Here is an 18,254-nt window from a genome sequence, read left to right as displayed (position 1 = left end):
GAGGGGCATCTTTGCAGATACTAAGAATGATGGCAGGAATGACTGTGTGGGGAGAGGGACAGAGAGCTAGGAGGACTGGGACCCAGGAAACAGGAGATGAGTGCAACCAAGACAGGTCATGGGTGGCACAGTCTGCGTGACGTAACGGCCAAGTCTGGGGGCTGTTGTAGAGCAGGGACAGGCTGTAGTCTCGGCAGCCACAACAAGGAGCCAGGAGGCCTTCCCCACTCCGAGTGTAGTGGGACAATTACCCAACTAACAGTGTAAAATTAAGAAAACAGAGTACAAATCCTGTGAATCCAAAAGTCCTACAAATTACAATCAAGTACAGACAGGTTGTTAGCTAGCTGGATAAGTAGTTACCTTTCCTTTGTAGTTTTCTGCAAGCAAATTGCAAAGTGTTGTTTTCCCTGAAGACTGAGGCCCAAATACGAACACTTTAAATGGTGGTGCCGGCATAGGTGGGAGAAGATAGGGACGTGGGTTCAATAAAAATGTTTTTAATGCTTCTTCTGATGACAGACAGTATATTTTACCTAGAAAACTTAAAATATGCCATGATCATAAACAACTGAAAAGAGGTATGGGCAGGTTTTAGAATTAAGTTTTGAAAATCTTACTTACCTCACAGAAAAATCTGGTAATCCTGGGTAAATGTTACCTTCTTTTAAAGTCACAGGGCACATACGTCCCCATCTGCTTCTCTGCCATCTATATCTCGGTGCAATAAGTTTATAAGATGCAAGAGTATGGAACAGCTCATCCTGTCAGTAACAAATACGACACTAAAAATGTGGGCATGGTTTTGCTAAAATTAACAGTATTAAGTATGTCCTTTCTTATTTGATAATGCCTTACTGTTTAAGAGATAATTTGGAAAGCAAATTTTCGTTTTTTTCTTAATTGCAACCATCCTGGGGCGCCCGGGTGGCTCAGTCGGTTAAGCATCTGCCTTCGGCTCAGGTCATGATCCCAGGGTCCTGGGATCGAGCCCCACACAGGGCTCCCGCTCAGTGGGGAGGTTGATTCTCCCTCTCCCACTCCCCCTGTTTGTGCTCTCTCTCTCTTTCTCTCTCTGTCCAAATAAATAAATAAAATCTTTAAAAAATGTTGCAACCATTCTGTACTTGTCTAAAATTTGATAAGACAAATAGTCTTCCATTTCTGTTATAAGGCCTTGTTTTAAATCTTATCAAGCATTTTCTATTATAAGGTAGAATGAACATAAGGTAGACAGAGTGTTTTTATTATCTTTTTTAAATTATCTGATTTGGAAAAATTCTTATTGAAAAGGTTTAGGGTACCTGGGTGGCTCAGTGAGTTAAGCATCTGAGTCTTGATTTTGAGGTCATGATCTCAGAGTCATGAAATGGAGCCCTGCGTTTGGCTCCATGCTGGGCATGGAGCCTGCTTAAGATTCTCTCTCTACTTCTTCCTTTGCCCCCCCCCCCAACTTGAGTACACATGTACACTCTCTCTCTCTAAAAAAAAAAAAAAGAAAGAAAAAAGAAAAAAGAAAAGGTTTGAAAATGTACTGGATTTTTAGTCAATTTAACTAAGTTTTTAAATAGTACAGTGTCATATACAGATAGCTTTTTTTTTTTTTGCATTTACTTAGCTTGTTCTTAAAATATAAAGTCTCCCTCAGCGATCCTCTGTTGGTGACCTCCAGAGAAGTTAAGAACCACTTCTAGGGACTGCAGATTGCTGAGCAGGGGCCAAAAGAACTGGGGAGAGAGAGTATGGTGGGCAACTGCAGGGGGAAACGGTCCAGGTTGGCTCTCTGCAACCTTCAGATGTAGATTTCACATGTATCTGCCAGCTCCAGAGCTGACTGTGGAGGACAGATGAGAATGGGAGCTATGGACTTGTCTGGACCACTGTTGCATCAGAGAGCAAAGAGGCATGCACGCCCCAGGGATGCTGCATGAATGTCTGAAACTGAAGGCTAAAAGAAGTAGCTAAATGTTAAGGAAACTGTCGATACTTAGGGGAGTTCCATGAGATAGAGCAGCTCATCAATGGGCCACATTGGGCTACCACCCTTCTCCATGGAGTCTACAATGAACTAAGGATTGAAATGTATCTAGTTAAGTCAGGAGGCAGTCACTCTTTCCTTATCATCCTTATTTCTTGTCCAAACTTGGGAAAAGTGTTTGACTAGTAGACAGCGGGCGTTCTTTCAAAGGAAACGTGTTTAAATGGCAGACCATGCTCCTCTCTCAACCTCAAACCCCTGAGGCCACATGTCTAGCAGGTGCTGAGGGGTGAAGAGAAAATGAGCTTTCCAATGAGTGTGATATTACAGTCTAAAAATGCTCAGGATGCCTCTGGTTAAGCAAGGCAGACTGAACACATGTATTTGTATTTGCTGTTTTCCTAAAATTTCACAGAAATGACAGCAGAGAAGTGCAAAAAGAATGAATTCACAAGAACACAGGATGGGAGGGGACAACAGAGGAGGTGACAGCTGACCAGCATGGCTACACATTTTCATCATCTAGAAAGAAGATGGATGGCGGAAATGGACTTAAATTGGCGAAAAGTGAGGGCTCAGGGTTTCTGGTGGCAGGGATGAATGTAGGATGGGCTGGGGACGAGAAATGAGTTGATTCACTTAGCAAAATCCTAGAGGGATTTAGGGTCTCTTGACATCAGGTACCTCTGAAGGGATGACAGAGAGCAAAAGACAGAGGGATTGGTTGAAAATCTTTAAAGGGAGGTGCTAAGGGCCAGAGCTACTCCCCATTTCACTCAGTAAGCCAACTTTTCCTCAATCCTTCCACCACTTCTTCTTTCATCAGAAGACTGGAGGCTTAACTTCCGGAGAGACTGAGAGACTGATCCAGAGGATCTTGTGAGAGGGATCTTGGACACAGTCAGGCAGGAGAAAGCTGGCAGCTAGAGCCACTACACTCAAGCTCTCCTTCCAGTTGAGCCTCTTGCTGAAGAACTTCTGGACCGTTCCATGATCCAGTAACTAAATAGTTAATGCCAGCAGCTTGGCAACACAGCTCTGTTGTAGTTGGGTGAAAGTCCCTGCACTCCATCAGCTAAGTCACCAGGCCCAGTACAAAATGGAAATTCAGGGCTATTGTTCTAAAGTTACTAAGAATTTCATTAAACAAATTATGGAGATCTTCTAAGGATGGGGTCCTGAGCATGACTGTATGGGTTGCTAACCCATGAAGCTTGCCTTGCCCTGCAATACAGCTCTTGGATATTCCGAGTATTACCATTGGTTTTGGGAACTTCAAAAGCATCATCTCATATAATCCTTATAATAACAATATGTGGTAGGGGTTATCATTCCTTTTTTAAAAAGATTTTATTTATTTATTTGTCAGAGAGAGAGAGACAGAGACAGAGACAGAGAGAGAGACAGAGCACAAGCAGGGGGAGTGGCAGGCAGAGGGAGAAGCAGGCTCCCCGCTGAGCAAGAGACCAATGTGGGACTTAATCCCACGGACCCTGGGATCATGACCTGAGCCGAAGGCAGACACTCAACCCACTGAGCCACCCAGGTGTCCCTATCATCCCTTTTTTAATGACTAAAGGGTAGGGTTAAGCAAAGTCTCAGATCTGGTAGGCTTTAGATCTGGAATTCAAATCAAGATCTGTCTGATTTGAAAATCAATGCTGTTACCATCTACTGTGCTGGGTGCCAGCCTGACACTGTCCTTCCTCCCACCACATCCCCCAATCCCACCCACACATCCCCCTCCTCTCTAACAGCTCATCAGATATCACAGGTCTCACACTCTTTACCAGGGAGTTCGAGTTCACACTGAGGTCTTCGTGTCTCTCTCACCCCTTTAAACCAGTGGTTCCCATCCCTGGTTGCACAGCAGACTCTGCAAGGAGGTTTTTGGGTTTTGTTTTTTGAATTGTGGGAAAGTATATAATAATATGAAATGTACCATTTTAACTATCTTCAAGTGTACAATTCAGTAGCATGAAGTACATTCACAATGTTGTGACCATCACCACTATCCATTTCCAGAACTTTTTCATTAACCCAAACAGAAGTTCTGCACCCATTAAACAATAACTCCCCATTCCACCCTTCCTCATATAAGTAAATCATATTTGTCTTTTTGTGTCTGGCTTGCACCACTTGGCATGTTTCCAAGTTCCATCCATGCTTTAGCATGTATCAGAATTTCATTCCTTTTTAAGGCAGAATAACATGCCAGTGTGTGTGTGTGTGTGTGCACATGCGTGTGCAGGTGTATGTATGTATGTACATGTATATATATCACTGTTATCCATTCATCCTTTGATGGACATTTGGGTTGATTTTGCCTTGTGACTATTGTGAATAAATCGGCTACAAACATGGGCTTACAAGTATCTGTTTGAGTCCCTGCTTTCAGTTTGTTTGGGTATATACCTAGGAGTGGAATTGCTAGGTCGTATGGTAAGTCTCTGTTTAACGTGTTGAGGAACCACCAAACTGTTTCACCAAATGTTTACGTCATTTGACATCCCCATCAACAATGCACAAACATTCTAATTTCCCTCCATCCTTGACAACACTTATTTTCTGTTTTTTGGATTATAGCCATCCTAATGGGCATAAAGTAGTTTCGATTGTAGTTTAGATTTGCATTTCCCTAATAACTAGTTATGTTAAATATCTTTTCATGTGTTTATTAGCCATTTGTAAATCTTTGGAGAAATGTCTATTTAGTTCTTTGTGCATTTTTGAATTGGGTCGTTTTATTATTGTTGAGTTGTAGGAGCTCTTTATATGTTCTAGATATTAATCCCTCATCAGATATGATTCACAAATATCCTCTCCCATTCTGTGGGCTATCTTTTCACTGTTGATAGTGTCCTTTGATGAACAAATATTTTCATTTTCATGAAGTCCAATTCATCTATTTTTTTCTTTTATTGCCTGTACCTTTGATATGACTTTGATATCCTGTTTTGTTTTAATTAATGCCAGAGTCCTATTCCAGATTCTGCTTTAACTGGTCTAGGCATTAATATATTTGAAGAGCTTCCTAGATGATACTACTGGGCTTTCAGGGCTAGGAGTCACTGCTTTAAACATTCCCATTACCCTGGTTTTCTAAAAATCACCTACCTTTACCTAAAGGGCATCCATCCAAAGTTCTTCGAAATACAGGAACGTCTAATCAACCTTGTCAGTTAGGCTCCCTCAGTGTCCCGAACTTTATTTATTTTTAAAAAATATTTTATTTATTTATGAAAGAGAGAGAGAGAGAAAGCACAAGTGTGGGAGGGGGGCGGGGGGGGGGCAGAGGGAGAGGGAAAAGCAGGCTTCCCACTGAGCAGGGAGCCCAATGTGGGGTTCGATCCCAGAACCTGTAAATCACGACTCAAGCAGAAGGCAGAGGCTTAACTGACTGAGCCACCCAGGTGCTCCTCAATGTCCAAACTTTAAAGTAGGGGTTCTTAAACTTTAAGTAGTTATAGGAATCCTCTATGGATCTTATAAATATATAATTCTGGGTCTCACCTCTAGACATTCCAGTTCAATCAATCTGGAATCTGAGCCTAAGGAATCTGTATTTGTAGGAAGCTTCCTGGGTGATTCTTTTGGAGATGATCTGAGCTTTCAGGGAGAAATACTGCTCAAAGGATATGAATAATGACCCCGGTATACACAGTATACACAAGCATAACTTCTACCCTTTCATGAAAAACAGGGCAGGCATCTTTAGTCATATATCTTATGAACTATAACCTTAGGCCTATGCATACAATAATACATATATTTTTTAAGTAGGTTCCATGCCCTGTGTGGGGCTTGAACTCACAACCCTGAGATCGAGAGTCACATGCTCTACCAACTGAACCAACAGGCACCCCACATACAATAATTTCTAAGGACAAACTTTCTATCTGGGAAATTCCCCCAGGTTTTATGGATACTTTAAATTTTTCCTTTGATGATGACCAGGGAGAGGAGGCTTGGCACACAGACTCTCTGATCAGGCCCACCGTTCTTCCTCTTCAGCGCTAGATAACTGAAGTCCCAGTACAGATTGTGGCTGTGCTTTAGATGTAGGGATGACACAGTACAGCATCACAAAGTAACTGCTTCCTTCAAAGATTGTTTTATTTGAATTATGATATCTATTGATGATTCTAGTATCTGTTTTGTTTTTGTTTTTTTTAAAGTTTTTATTTATTTATTTTGACAGAGAGAGAGACAGCCAGTGAGAGAGGGAACACAAGCAGGGGGAGTGGGAGAGGAAGAAGCAAGCTCCCAGCGGAGGAGCCCGATGTGGGGCTTGATGCCAGAATGCTGGGATCATGCCCTGAGCTGAAGGCAGAAGCTTAACAACTGAGCAACCCAGGCGCCCCTAATGATTCTAGTATTTGTTTTCCAATTTCTATTCATACAGGTGAAATTAAGCTTCTCAGAGTGGACCAAATCCTCCATTTAAGGGCCTGAGAGTGGGGGATCTGAGTGGATTAGTCAGGTAGGCATCTGACTCTTGGTTTTGGCTCAGGTCAGGATCTCATGGGTCGTGGGATCAAGCCCTGTGAAGGGCTCCCTGCTCAGCGGGGAGTCTGCTTGAAGATTCTCTCCCTCTGCCCTTCCCCCTACTCATGCTCATTCTCTCACTTTCTCTCTTCCAAATAAATAAATAAATAAACAAACAAACAAATAAATAAATAAAATCTTTTTTAAAAAAAGGCCTGAGAGCTTTTTTTAGCACTTAGCAATTATAATTTGAACACTGTCACATCCATAATACATCACTGTCAGGAACACGGTAGTTATTTTAAAAATGGGTTGAATGATTGAAGGAATAAATGAGTGCTTATGGAGTTGAGGGCTTTTATTTGCTTTTATTTGCTTCCTTGGGTGTTGCAAAATCTTAAAAATGAACTTGGATTTCTTTCTCATTATCCTTGTGGTTAATCTGATTTAATTGTCTTTGTTTCAATACTTTTGCTTAATGTTCACAAAAATATTGTGCCAATATTATAGCTTCTTCCTAAAACTCAAATCCATTTTTATGAAAGGTATCCTGAAACTCCTTTTATACTTTGAAAGGATACATTAAATTAAGGTCACAACATTTAATAAAAAGATAGACTTTCCAACAGTTAAAAATAACTTACATTTTCCATTATGTCAGTAATTTCTTCCTCTGCACTCTGAAGTTTCGTTAAAACAGCTGCTCTTTTTAGGTTCAGATATTTAAGTCGGTCCATAACTGTCTAAATTTGATAAAGAACAAATATTTAAATACATTGACATTTGAACATCTTAAATATTCTGAAAAAGTGATGAAATTATGAGTAGAATACTTCCTTGCCTCTACCTTCTGGTGGTTTGCCGGCAATCTTTGGTGTTCCCTGGCTTGTAGATGTATCACTCCAATCTCTGCCTTTGTTGTCACATAGCCATCTTCTCCCTACGTGTCTGAGTCTCTTCTAAGGATACCCGCCATATTAGGTTAGGGCCCAGCTTAATGCAGTATGAACTCACCTTAACTTGTTTATATTTGAAAAGATCCTGTTTCCAAATAAGGTCATATTCAAAGGTATTGGAAGTTAGGACTTCAACATATCTTTTAAGGGAACATAATTCAACCCATAAAGTCTGCCCTCGGGTCCCCAAATATTCATGTCCTTAGAGGTCTAGTTCTGTGGGACCTGTTCCGGCAGAGGGAATACAGCCATGTCAAGACAGAGGCAGATACTGGAGTTATGCTGCCATGATCTAAGAGCTGCCTGGGACCACCAGAAGCTGGAAGAGGCCATGTTGGATCATCCTCTAGAGGCTTTGCAGGGAGCAGGGCCCTGCCAACACCTTGATTTTTTAATTTCTATCCTCCAGAACTATAAGAAAAAAGTTTCTGTCATTTTAAACAACCTAATCTGTGGTACTTTGCTATGGCAGAATTAGAAACTAAAAGGGACACCTTGCAGAAGGATAGGAAACATTGACTCTGAGATGAGAGATGGTGGATTGACAAAGTTCTGATGGTGAATGGTAATCTGTGGTAGACTGTATTATTTGTTCATAATTTATCCTTCCCTCCCTTCACTTGCTAATTCCCTAGCTCACTGTGGGTAGAATACACTTCCCTAGCCCATTGGTATTGAGCTTTTCCACATAACTTGTTTTGGCCAATGGAATGGACAGAAAGGCCAGGGTGCCACTGGCAAATGAGGCCTGGCAAGGCTTGGCAAGTTTCAACCAGGCCTATCAGAGCTGCTTCCGTCTATCTTGAGAAAAGTGTGTCTTGTGTTATAAAATCCAAATTTTGGATATAATTTGAAGGAAAAGCCTGCTTGGATGTAGGATGTGAGAAAAAGAGAAGAGCAGCTTGAAGAGTGGATTCAACACTTAGCAAGAAGGGAAAACTGCAGGAAGAGCATAAATGGGGCAGGTGGTGGTGACAGTGGATCAGAGGGTTTTTCTTGCATACTTAAATCTGAGATAACTACTGGGCATCCAATTGGATACACAGAGTAGCAGTTGATTATACAGGTGTGGAATTCAGAGGAAAGGTCTGGGATAGAAACACAAATTTAAGAGTTACCAGCATTTAGTAGGGCAGACAGAGAAGAGTGCACAAAGATTGAGCTCTGGGATTCTCCAACATCTAGAGAGATGTAGAGTGTCCCATGAGGACACTCTGGAGTGTAACAGTAATGTGGAGTATATTTATTAAAAAATAGTAGTGTAGAGTATATTTATTTAAAAAACAGCTTCACTGAGATACAATTCACATATAATTCACCCACTTAAAGTGTATAGTTCAGTGGTTTTTAGTATAGATTTGCACAACTATCACCACAATGATAGTTAAAATACTTAAAATACTTTCATTACCCCAAAAAGAAAACTTTTACCCATCAGTAGTCACTCCACATTTATCCTGAGATCTCCCATTGTGGTAACCCTTACCCCAAGCAACCACTAATCTATTTTCCATTTTAATAGGTCTGCCTATTTTGGATATTTTATATAAATGAATCATATGATATGGGATCTTTTGTAACTTTTCTTTTACTTAGTGTGTGTTCAAGATTCATCCAGGTTGTAGCATGTATGAAAACTTCATTCTGTTTTATTGCTAAATGATGTTCCACTGTATAGATACACCACATTTTATTTTTCCATTCATCAGTATATGGACATTTGGCTTATTTCCACCTTTTGGCTATTGTGAATAGTGCTGCCATGAACCTTCATGTATAAGTTTTTGTTTGAATACCTGTTTTAAATTATTTTGGATATATATACCAAGAAATCGACTGCTGAGCCGTGTGGCAATTAAACATGGTAATTCCGTGCTTAACTTACTGAGGATCTACCAAACTATTTTCCAAAGTGGCCACACCATTTTACAATCCCACCAGCAACATATGAGGGCTCCAATTTTTCCACATCCTCACAAACACCTGCTGTTGCCTGGTTTTTGTTTGTTTTTGAATTTTAGTCATCTTAGTGGGTGTGAAGTGGTAACCCATTATGGTTTTGGTTTTGGTTTGCGTCTCCCTAATGACTCATGGTAAGCATCTTATCATGTGCTTATTGGCCATTATTTGATTTTACTTTTCTTTGAGGCACATTTTGTTACACAGAGATTTTAAATTTAAATGTAGTTTTGATTTAAATATGGACAGAGGAATAGGTATAACATCATATTTTTAAGCGTCAAGAGGAATTTTCCAAAAGTAAGTGGTGTTAAAATGTAAATATATTTCTGATGTTTATTAAAATAAGTACAATCCAGTCAGTAACTTTTTGATTTTCCAAACCTTGGGATATCCTTAAGAACATTGCACTTACCATGAAGAGCTCCTCTGAGGGTTTATTTCCATCTAGCTCAATGAGATATTGGGAATTGTGTTCAGCCATTACTTCCTGCAGAAAATAGAAACCTTATAATCCACGATCATTGGCAAAATTGAACACAAGATCAGAATCTTAACATACTATGAAGAAATCTTAAAAGCTAAATTGTTTGCTTTATACATGATATAATATATATTTTAAGTGCTCTTCTGCAAAAGACTCATTCAGTCTTATCATGAATTTTATTCTCTTTCTGATTTTTTTCTTTTCATTTTTTCTTTACATTGATACTTTAGAGTTCTTCCAAATAGAAAATGTTTTGGGGCATCTATTTCTTTGCATATATTCATAGAATAATTTCTACCAGTCTGATCATTGAAAATGAGATTGGTTTGTTTTACTTTTTATTCCCCTAGCTATCAGAGAGGTTCAATATTTAGATATCCATTTCTGTACACCATCTAACTATAACATCTGTGCATTTTTTAAATCAGATTGTTTCTTTTCCCTAAAATTCATGGAATGTCTTTAACCCATATCAATTGCAAATATTTTATCATTAATGATAAAAAAGATTTATCTTTTTGACTTTGTTTATGGAATCTTCTACAATATAAAACACTTTTATAATAAAATAAATCTGTTTTCATTGTTTCTGGATTTCCTTTCTTGCTTAAACTAGATTTTCTCTATCTCAAGATTATATTAATGTTCTTCTAAATTTTCTTCCGCTATTTTTTTGTTTTTAATATAAAATCTAAAATCCACTGGATTTCATTTTTGTACATTTGCAACGTTGAACTCTATTTGAGCCCTGTATTCCCAGAAAGTAGGAAGGATTGAGAGATAAGACCCATCTCTACCCTTCTTCGAGGATTCAGATAAGATCTGTCTTCATCCTTCTCCATCATTCCCTAAGACTTGAGGATATTTCCCTTGTTTACCTCCCCCCATAAAACCCCGAGGTCCCCTTCCTTTTCCTTGAGATGTTTCTCATTAGGGAATGTTCTCCCTATTACAATAGCCTGAACAAAATCATCTCCTTAATTGTCCAGGGCATTTTGTTTTTCACAATATTATGTGCAGTTGGGTTCTAAGTGCTTCTTGTTCTTTTAGATGGCACATTATGCCTGTATTATTTATTTAAATATAAATAGCCATGTTCCGAACAAGAAAGTACATAATGCTTTTCTGTATTCAGATTCTTTTCTTAAGCTAGAATCTTAAGAGTGGACTTATTAAGTCAAAGTGTACAAACATTCCTAAGACTAAAACTACATACACCAGATCAGACCAGGAGTCAAGCTGGGATTCAAAGACAGATAGGAATGAGAACTTGGCCTTGGATTACTCCCGAAACAAGCTATAAACCAGAAAATGGTGCTTCTATTTGCCTTCCTCATGTCTTTTGGAGGAGCACTGAATTTTGGTGATCTTGGCCTCCTAAGTGAATTGACATGTCAGCCAGGTCAGAGGAGACTAGAATTGCAGGCTCCTCCCTTTTATGGCTTTCCTCCACCTTCCTCTACATACACCAGTACCTGGAATTACCATAAAAGGCAATTATCTTACTATTCATCAAATGTCATGTAGGTTTTGGACTTCTAGGATGGAAGACTTGGTCCTTATCCTTAAAGAGACCTTCTCATGCCCGTGAATATAGTTTTTGAATTTTCTGAACCTTATTTTAATTATGCTTCATTTCACCCTCAGTGCCAACACTTAAGGAGTTTGCAGGATATTTCTGTTTAAAGGAAGAAAGAACATTATAGATAGACAAGCAAAGTACTCTTAAGAAGCTATGTATAAAGGCCAGGAATAGAAGAGGAGATAGGGAGGAATAAAAGTCATACATAAGAAAGAAATTAAATTTGGTTCCCCTTTTGGGGGTGGACAATGAGAATGAAGATGGTCCACTCATTTGTCTATAAACACATATAAGCTTTATAAGAGAGCATGAAACAAATCCTTTTAGTTTCTCTATCAGATGGGAAGAGGCAACTTGAGGACTATTTTTTGTCTTTGTAGTTCCATTGCTCAGCATGGTGTGTGGCCAAATACCCAAGTTTGATAAATGTTTGCTGAATAAATCTCCAACACAAATTTGGCAGAGTCTGCCCTGGACTTTTGACTGTATAAAGTATACTTTTCACATAACTGTAACCTTAGTAATCATATTTTTAAAATGCTAATTATTTTAATTAAAACCTTCCTATTCCAATATGTAATGGCCTTAATCATGTTTACATATAATCAACTTTGAATGGGATAACCATAGAAACCAATCTGGGGATAATTCTGTAGATTGCAATTTAAATAAATTAACAATTCCTTTTAGAATAAAAGATGCATCTTAAATGCACACTTGTTTTGATAAACCCATAAATTATGGATTGAAAATGTTTTTACAAAATAGTTTCTTAACATAAGTTTTCTAACTTCCAACCACAATTAATTCCTCTAGTGACTTTTGAAAAATGCAGTTCATTTATCACTTCTCAACAACACCACTGCTTTTTTAAGAGTCAGTTGATATTGTTCTGTGAATCAGCGTTTGGAATGGAAGCCTTATTCTAACAGCAACTTAAGTGGTGGAGAATCAGATAATACAGAGGGATGAAAAAACGTGAAAGCTATTTAACCAGTGAGAGAACACAAATATCAATATTTCTATTTTTATCAATATATCTTGTTCTTACTTCTAACGGATGGAGAATTATTTCCTTATAAAGTTTAACAATGTTTTCAATATTTTCCAAATAATCCTCAGGTCTCTGAACTACATGTTGAAGAATTTCAGCCACCATCTGCATTTCTGCAATAAATGCCTAAATGGAAAAGAAGAGATTTTCAAAATCTTGATGTTAATGATTACTTAATTTACAAGCCGCATCCCTCCCCCCTTACATCTACATGCCTTTTTGGAATGAGAAGCAGGTAGAAGGGAGACTAGGATTTTTATTTAAGAAACACTGAATACCCTAAGGGGCCTTTATCAGATGGAATAAAACTTTAAATTAACTTGGATACTTCTTAATTTTTTCCCCTCCTCAATAAGTAGGGAAGAGTAAGGGAAGAATATTTGATTTTTTAGAGACAGAATCAAGAAATTAGATTTACTCTGAATACCTGAGCTTGTAATTCATTCATTCATTCATTCATTCACTCACTCATTCACTCATTCATTCAAGATTGATGGGTACCAGGCACTGTTGTAGGAGCTTGAGATAAACTAGCGAACAAAATCAACTAAGACCCTGGGTCTCATGGAGCACACATTCCAGCTGGGGAAGACAGAGCAGGAACAAGCAGACAAGTAAATATATAACATGTGGGTGGTGGTAAGTACTAGGGAAAAAAATGCAGGGTAGAGGAGATGAGGAGTGATGGGTAAAAGTGCTATTTTATATCAGGTGGTCATGAAAGGGTTCTCTGAAGAAGTGACATTTGAAGGCAGAGGAAATACTACGTGTAAAGGTTCTTAGCCCAAGGCTGAGCTGGTGAGCTGGTGACCTGGTATTCAAGATCATATTTATCCTATTATTATTATAATTTATTATCTAATTATTAATTCTAGTTTTTATCAGTGCACATCAATCCATATTTATACTATTTGAATCATATTATCTATTAAATAAGCCACTTTATAAATTTTTTGAAATGTTTTAAATACTATTTTAATGGTCAAATAATACATTAATATCCCTAAAAACATGATTATTTAATCATTATTCTATAATTGACCAAGAATGTTTCAAATTTTTCACAATTATAAATAATGTTTCATTGAATAGCTATGTAGATAAATCTTTACATTGCTAATATTCTCCCTTAGAATAGTTCCTAAAAGTAGAATTACTGGACCAAAGATTACACATTTCAAAATGGCTTAATATACATTGTTGTTTTCAAAAGATGCTATCATTCTTCTCTCTCTAGCAGAGGGCTTCACTGGCATGCTCATGTGTTCAGTCAGTACACAGTTTCTTATTAGGCACCTACTGTATGCCAAGCACTGTTACAGAACAGGGGATATAGTACTTGCTGCACAAAGCTTACATTCAGGGGGGTAGACAGACAATAAGCAGGTAGACAAATAACAATTTCAGAAAGTGCTAAGCGCTATGAGGAAAATAAAGTAGGATAAAGGGGTTGGGCCTCTGCTGTCCAGCACAATAGCTGTTAGGCACACAGACCTACTGAGCACTTGAAATGTGGCAAGTGTGAATTGGAACGTACTGTAAGTGGAAAATACACACCAAATTTCAAAAGCTTAGCATGAAAAAAGATGTATCTCAGAATTTTTATGTTGATTATATGTTGACATAATATTTAGGATATATCACATTAAATAAAATATATTATTAAAATTATTTTCACCTGTTTCTTTTTGCTTTTTAAAAAGTAGCTACTAGCACATTTAAAATTACATATGGCAGGAGTATATTTCTATCACAGTGCTGGGTTACAGAGCCACTTGCTGGATGGTCTCTGAGGAAGTCATCCCTGGAATGCGACGTAGGCAAGGAGAAGGATGTAGGCACATGAAGATCAGGAGGAGAGTGTGGTAGGCAGAAGGGAGAGGAAATAGAGCAAAGGCTGGAGGTGAGTTTGCATCGAGCGTAGTTGAAGACTAGCTGGAAGGCCAACGGAGCAGCTGGAATACAGTGAGGAAGAAAGGCAAGACAGCCAGGGATGAGATCAGTGAGACCAGGCCCATGGCCTTGTAAACCATACGAGGGTGTTTGAATTTTTATCTACAAGTAGAAAGTCACTAAGGGTCATTTTTTTAAAACATGGCTCTGGATTTTGTAAACAATGGAATGAGGATGGAGAGGAAAGTAGAAGCCACGAGAACATATACAAAGGTATTACAGCAGTTCGAGGAGATTAACATTTGTGTGTATATAATGGTAAACAGTTTCATGAAATTACTGGCCATCAGCCCAAGTGGGTGTCATGTTTGCATGCCTGACTTCTGAACATGGCTGTGCTACTGGGCAGACATCACAGCAAACCAGGCCCGTGGGGCTGAATTCAGTCTGAAGACACTAATTTGATTACACCCCATAGCACTGGCCTTCACTGTGCTTTTGAAATTTTGGATTAGTTGCCAACTACTTTTATTTTAAAATGCTGATTTTGGCTTCTTTGGGAAAATCAGACTACCTGGTAAAAAATAGGCAGCATTCCCACATGGCGAGAGTTGGCTGGGCTGGAGCTGAGAGGCAGCTGTCCTCTGAAGAAGGGCAGGCACCCACTAGCTGTCCAGGGGAACTTTCTGCACTGATGGAAATGTGTAACTGTGCTGTCCAGTTTGGAAGACACAGCCATATTTGGTCATGAGCACTTGAAATGTGGCTAGTACTACTGAGGAACTAAATTTTAAATTTTATATAATTGTAATTAATTTAAATAGCCACAAAGGACTAGTGGCTACTGTCTTGGACAGTGCTATCTTAGCCTACCCTAGTCCTCACTCTTCCCAATTACGTTCCTGGCTGACATCACAAATTGACATAACCATGGCCCCTGTAACTAAGTGAGCTGTGACTCCTCTATCTTACCGTCTTTAAGATGGTATATTTTATTCACGCTAAAATGATACAATTTTATTCCCATTTATTATGAGGTTTTCCTTTTTTTTTCCTTTTTTTAAAAGATTTATTTATCTTAGAGAGAGAGAGAGAGAAAGCGAGTGTGCGCACACAAGCAGGAGGGACAGAGGGAGAGGGAGAGAGAATCTCAAGCAGACTCCCCGCTGAGCATGGAGCCCCACTTGGGGCTTGATCACATGACCCTCAGATCACGACCTGAGCTGAAACCGAGAGTCAGACACTTAACCAACTGGGCCACCCAGGAATCCTGAGGTTTTCCTTTATAAAAAGAAAATAGAGAATAGATGCTGGCTATTATCTAATGCCTTATTTGCACAGGGAAGATTATTTAATGTTTTTAAATGAATTTTCTTATGTTAATAGGTTTTTCAAATTGAGATATAATTGACACATAATACTAGATTAGTTACAGGTATAAACATAATGATTCGATATTTGTATATATTAAGAAATGACCACCATGATAAGTCTGGTTAACATTCATCACCATACACAGTTAACAATTCTTTTTCTTGTGATGAGAACTTTTAAGATCTAACTATGATTAAAGAACAAATGTCAAAGATTCATTTAACCTGTTAGTGAGAAAAGGAACAGGATGACAAAGCTGAGGTATATATAATGACTGAAATCAGATTGCAAAGCTGGATACAGGCTGTTTCATATCCCACAGGGCAATAAAATTGTAACCTTTGGGGGTTATCTTTTCTTCTGGACAAATGATTTGCAATGTATCCATTTTAAGTTAACATCTGATTTTGCCAAGTGTAGGCTTAATAAAAATGGTATTTATTTATAATACATTTATAATAAATTATAAATTGTAGCAATTATAAAAGTATATAAAATTCCTTAAAACTATAAATTAATTAATTAATAATAGAAATCACAGGTATATTTCTGTACAGCAGGGACTGGCAAACTATGGTCCACCTGCCCAGTGGGCCAAATCCAGCCCATCACCTGTTAACAGATTTCTTCACATCAAATTTTCCTCATTAAGTCATGGTAGAAAATTCTTTTGGTGCTCTATTGCATTATGTTTACAAGCACTAACTTTAGTATTATTTAAACAACATGTATATGCGAAATTGGGCTTTAGATTTTTTTTCTAAAAATCTCTCTTTGCTAGATACTGGAATTGGGATTATGTTAACTTCATAACTTGGATTCTGCCTGGGCCACTTGCTCTCCATATTACCCTGTTTTTTCTTGCTCGGACTCCTCACTCTAGCTCACACAGTGCTTGACACACAGTAGGTGACCAATAACTTTCTGCTGCTATGAAACGAAGCAGCTTAGCTGTTAGGATGTGGAAGGACTTCCGTCTTGACAAGAAGGTTAAACTTGATGGCCTCTAGATTATGATCTAATAGTTCTTGAAAACATGAAATATTTGTTCTATTCCCCCAGATTAAATAAAAATTTAAAATGTAATTTTCTCTAATATCTGCTATTTTGTTTATCCCTGCTATTATTTAATTTAATTCTAGCAAATTTTAAAAATGTAGTATATGGTATTGGGATATTACCTCTTCTTCTTCTTGCTCTTCCTCCTCTTCTCCTTCCTCTTCTCCTTTTCCTTCTTTTTGGGCTTCTTTCCTCTTTTTCCTACGATTCTCAATGACTTCAGGATCCCACTGATCTCTTCTGTATATGTACCCTGTGCTACTGTGCTGCCTTTGCCCAGAAACTCTTTGGCATAGATCGTAGTCAGGGCACTAAGGAACAACATTAGTAATTTTAACAAGCGTCCTCAGTGACACTGATACCAACAGTTCATGCACCACACTTTGAGAAACAAAACTTTAGGACCTTCCTTGCTCATTTTTGGATTTCTTCAGGTCACCTCTCTGTGGTGATGGGATGGGTATTTACTGAAGCAAGACTTTCATTTAGGCTTCCTAATTTTTCACAAGATTTCAACCCTCTCAGGTCATTTTTTAATGTGTATTTGCCCTTCCTTATTCAGCAACCCAGAATACCCGCACTGCAGGTCCTTGACAAAGACTACTGCCTTCAGCTGTCTCTTACTTTCACTTGCAGGAAGTAACGAATATGAGGGTGAGTCTGAAGGACATGCCTCAGAGCGGTGGTCCTCTCACTTCAGTGGACATCAAGAGTCATGTGGAGGACTTGTCAACACAGATAGCTGAACGTCCCTCCCCTCTCCCCGAGCTTCTGAGTCATCGTTCTGGGGTAGGCCCTAAGAATATGTATTCCTAACAAGCTTCTGAGTGCTGCTGATGGAGCTGGCTCTGGGAACATACTCAGAACCACTGCTGTAGTAGATCACTGGCCCTTAATCTTTTTTTTTTTTTTGGTAGTACAGACCCCTTTAGAATATGAGGGAAACTATCAGTTTTTGCTTCAGAAAAACAGACATACACAATAATTTCAGAAGTTTCATAGATGTTTTTGGATTCCTGGATTCTAGGCTAAGAACTTCTGCTCTAGAAATTCCAAGATTTATCCCCAAATAAGGCCAAACCATCAGAGAAATATGTGTTGTATTGAGTTCAGTCTCACATTAGGCCCTCTGATTACACTTGAGTCAAAATGCAGAAACTGCCTGGATACCCATTATCACAGTTATAATATAAAGGAGGTTAAGGGCTTCATTCTCTACATTGATGATTTTTTATATTAAGATCCATGTAAGATACTTCTCTCAATTAAAATTTTAATTCTAATTTCTCTCATCTTGTCTTTTCTGAGGAATGTCTTGTCTTTTCATGGACGTGTGAATTTTATATAACTGGTCACGTTTCCCCTTCTACTTCGGCTCATCAAACTTGGAACCAAATTTTTGCTCCAAATGTAAGCATATGGAG

At 38.5% G+C, this 18,254-nt stretch overlaps 1 protein-coding gene and 1 non-coding gene across 2 annotated transcripts in view; both read right to left on the bottom strand.

Moving 5' to 3' along the window:
- Window positions 1-18,254, bottom strand: part of AK9 (adenylate kinase 9) — a 118,731-nt gene that overhangs the window by 80,119 nt on the left and 20,358 nt on the right. Inside the window, exons 7-12 of the mRNA XM_057311149.1 lie at window positions 16,953-17,141; window positions 12,502-12,630; window positions 9,797-9,871; window positions 7,111-7,209; window positions 625-764; window positions 364-544 (exon numbers count right to left, since the gene is read on the bottom strand). Of these exons, the coding sequence (XP_057167132.1) occupies window positions 364-544; window positions 625-764; window positions 7,111-7,209; window positions 9,797-9,871; window positions 12,502-12,630; window positions 16,953-17,141 (813 nt within the window). The remainder of the gene's footprint in view (window positions 1-363; window positions 545-624; window positions 765-7,110; window positions 7,210-9,796; window positions 9,872-12,501; window positions 12,631-16,952; window positions 17,142-18,254) is intronic.
- TRNAE-CUC (transfer RNA glutamic acid (anticodon CUC)) lies at window positions 5,767-5,840 on the bottom strand. Its single transcript has one exon. It is a non-coding gene; the product is annotated as a tRNA-Glu (tRNA).

The sequence above is a fragment of the Ursus arctos genome, unplaced genomic scaffold (assembly GCF_023065955.2).
Source record: "Ursus arctos isolate Adak ecotype North America unplaced genomic scaffold, UrsArc2.0 scaffold_13, whole genome shotgun sequence".
Classification (NCBI taxonomy): Eukaryota; Metazoa; Chordata; class Mammalia; order Carnivora; family Ursidae; genus Ursus; species Ursus arctos.
Note: the sequence above shows the minus strand (reverse complement) of the source record. Positions and strands in the feature narration are given on the sequence as shown.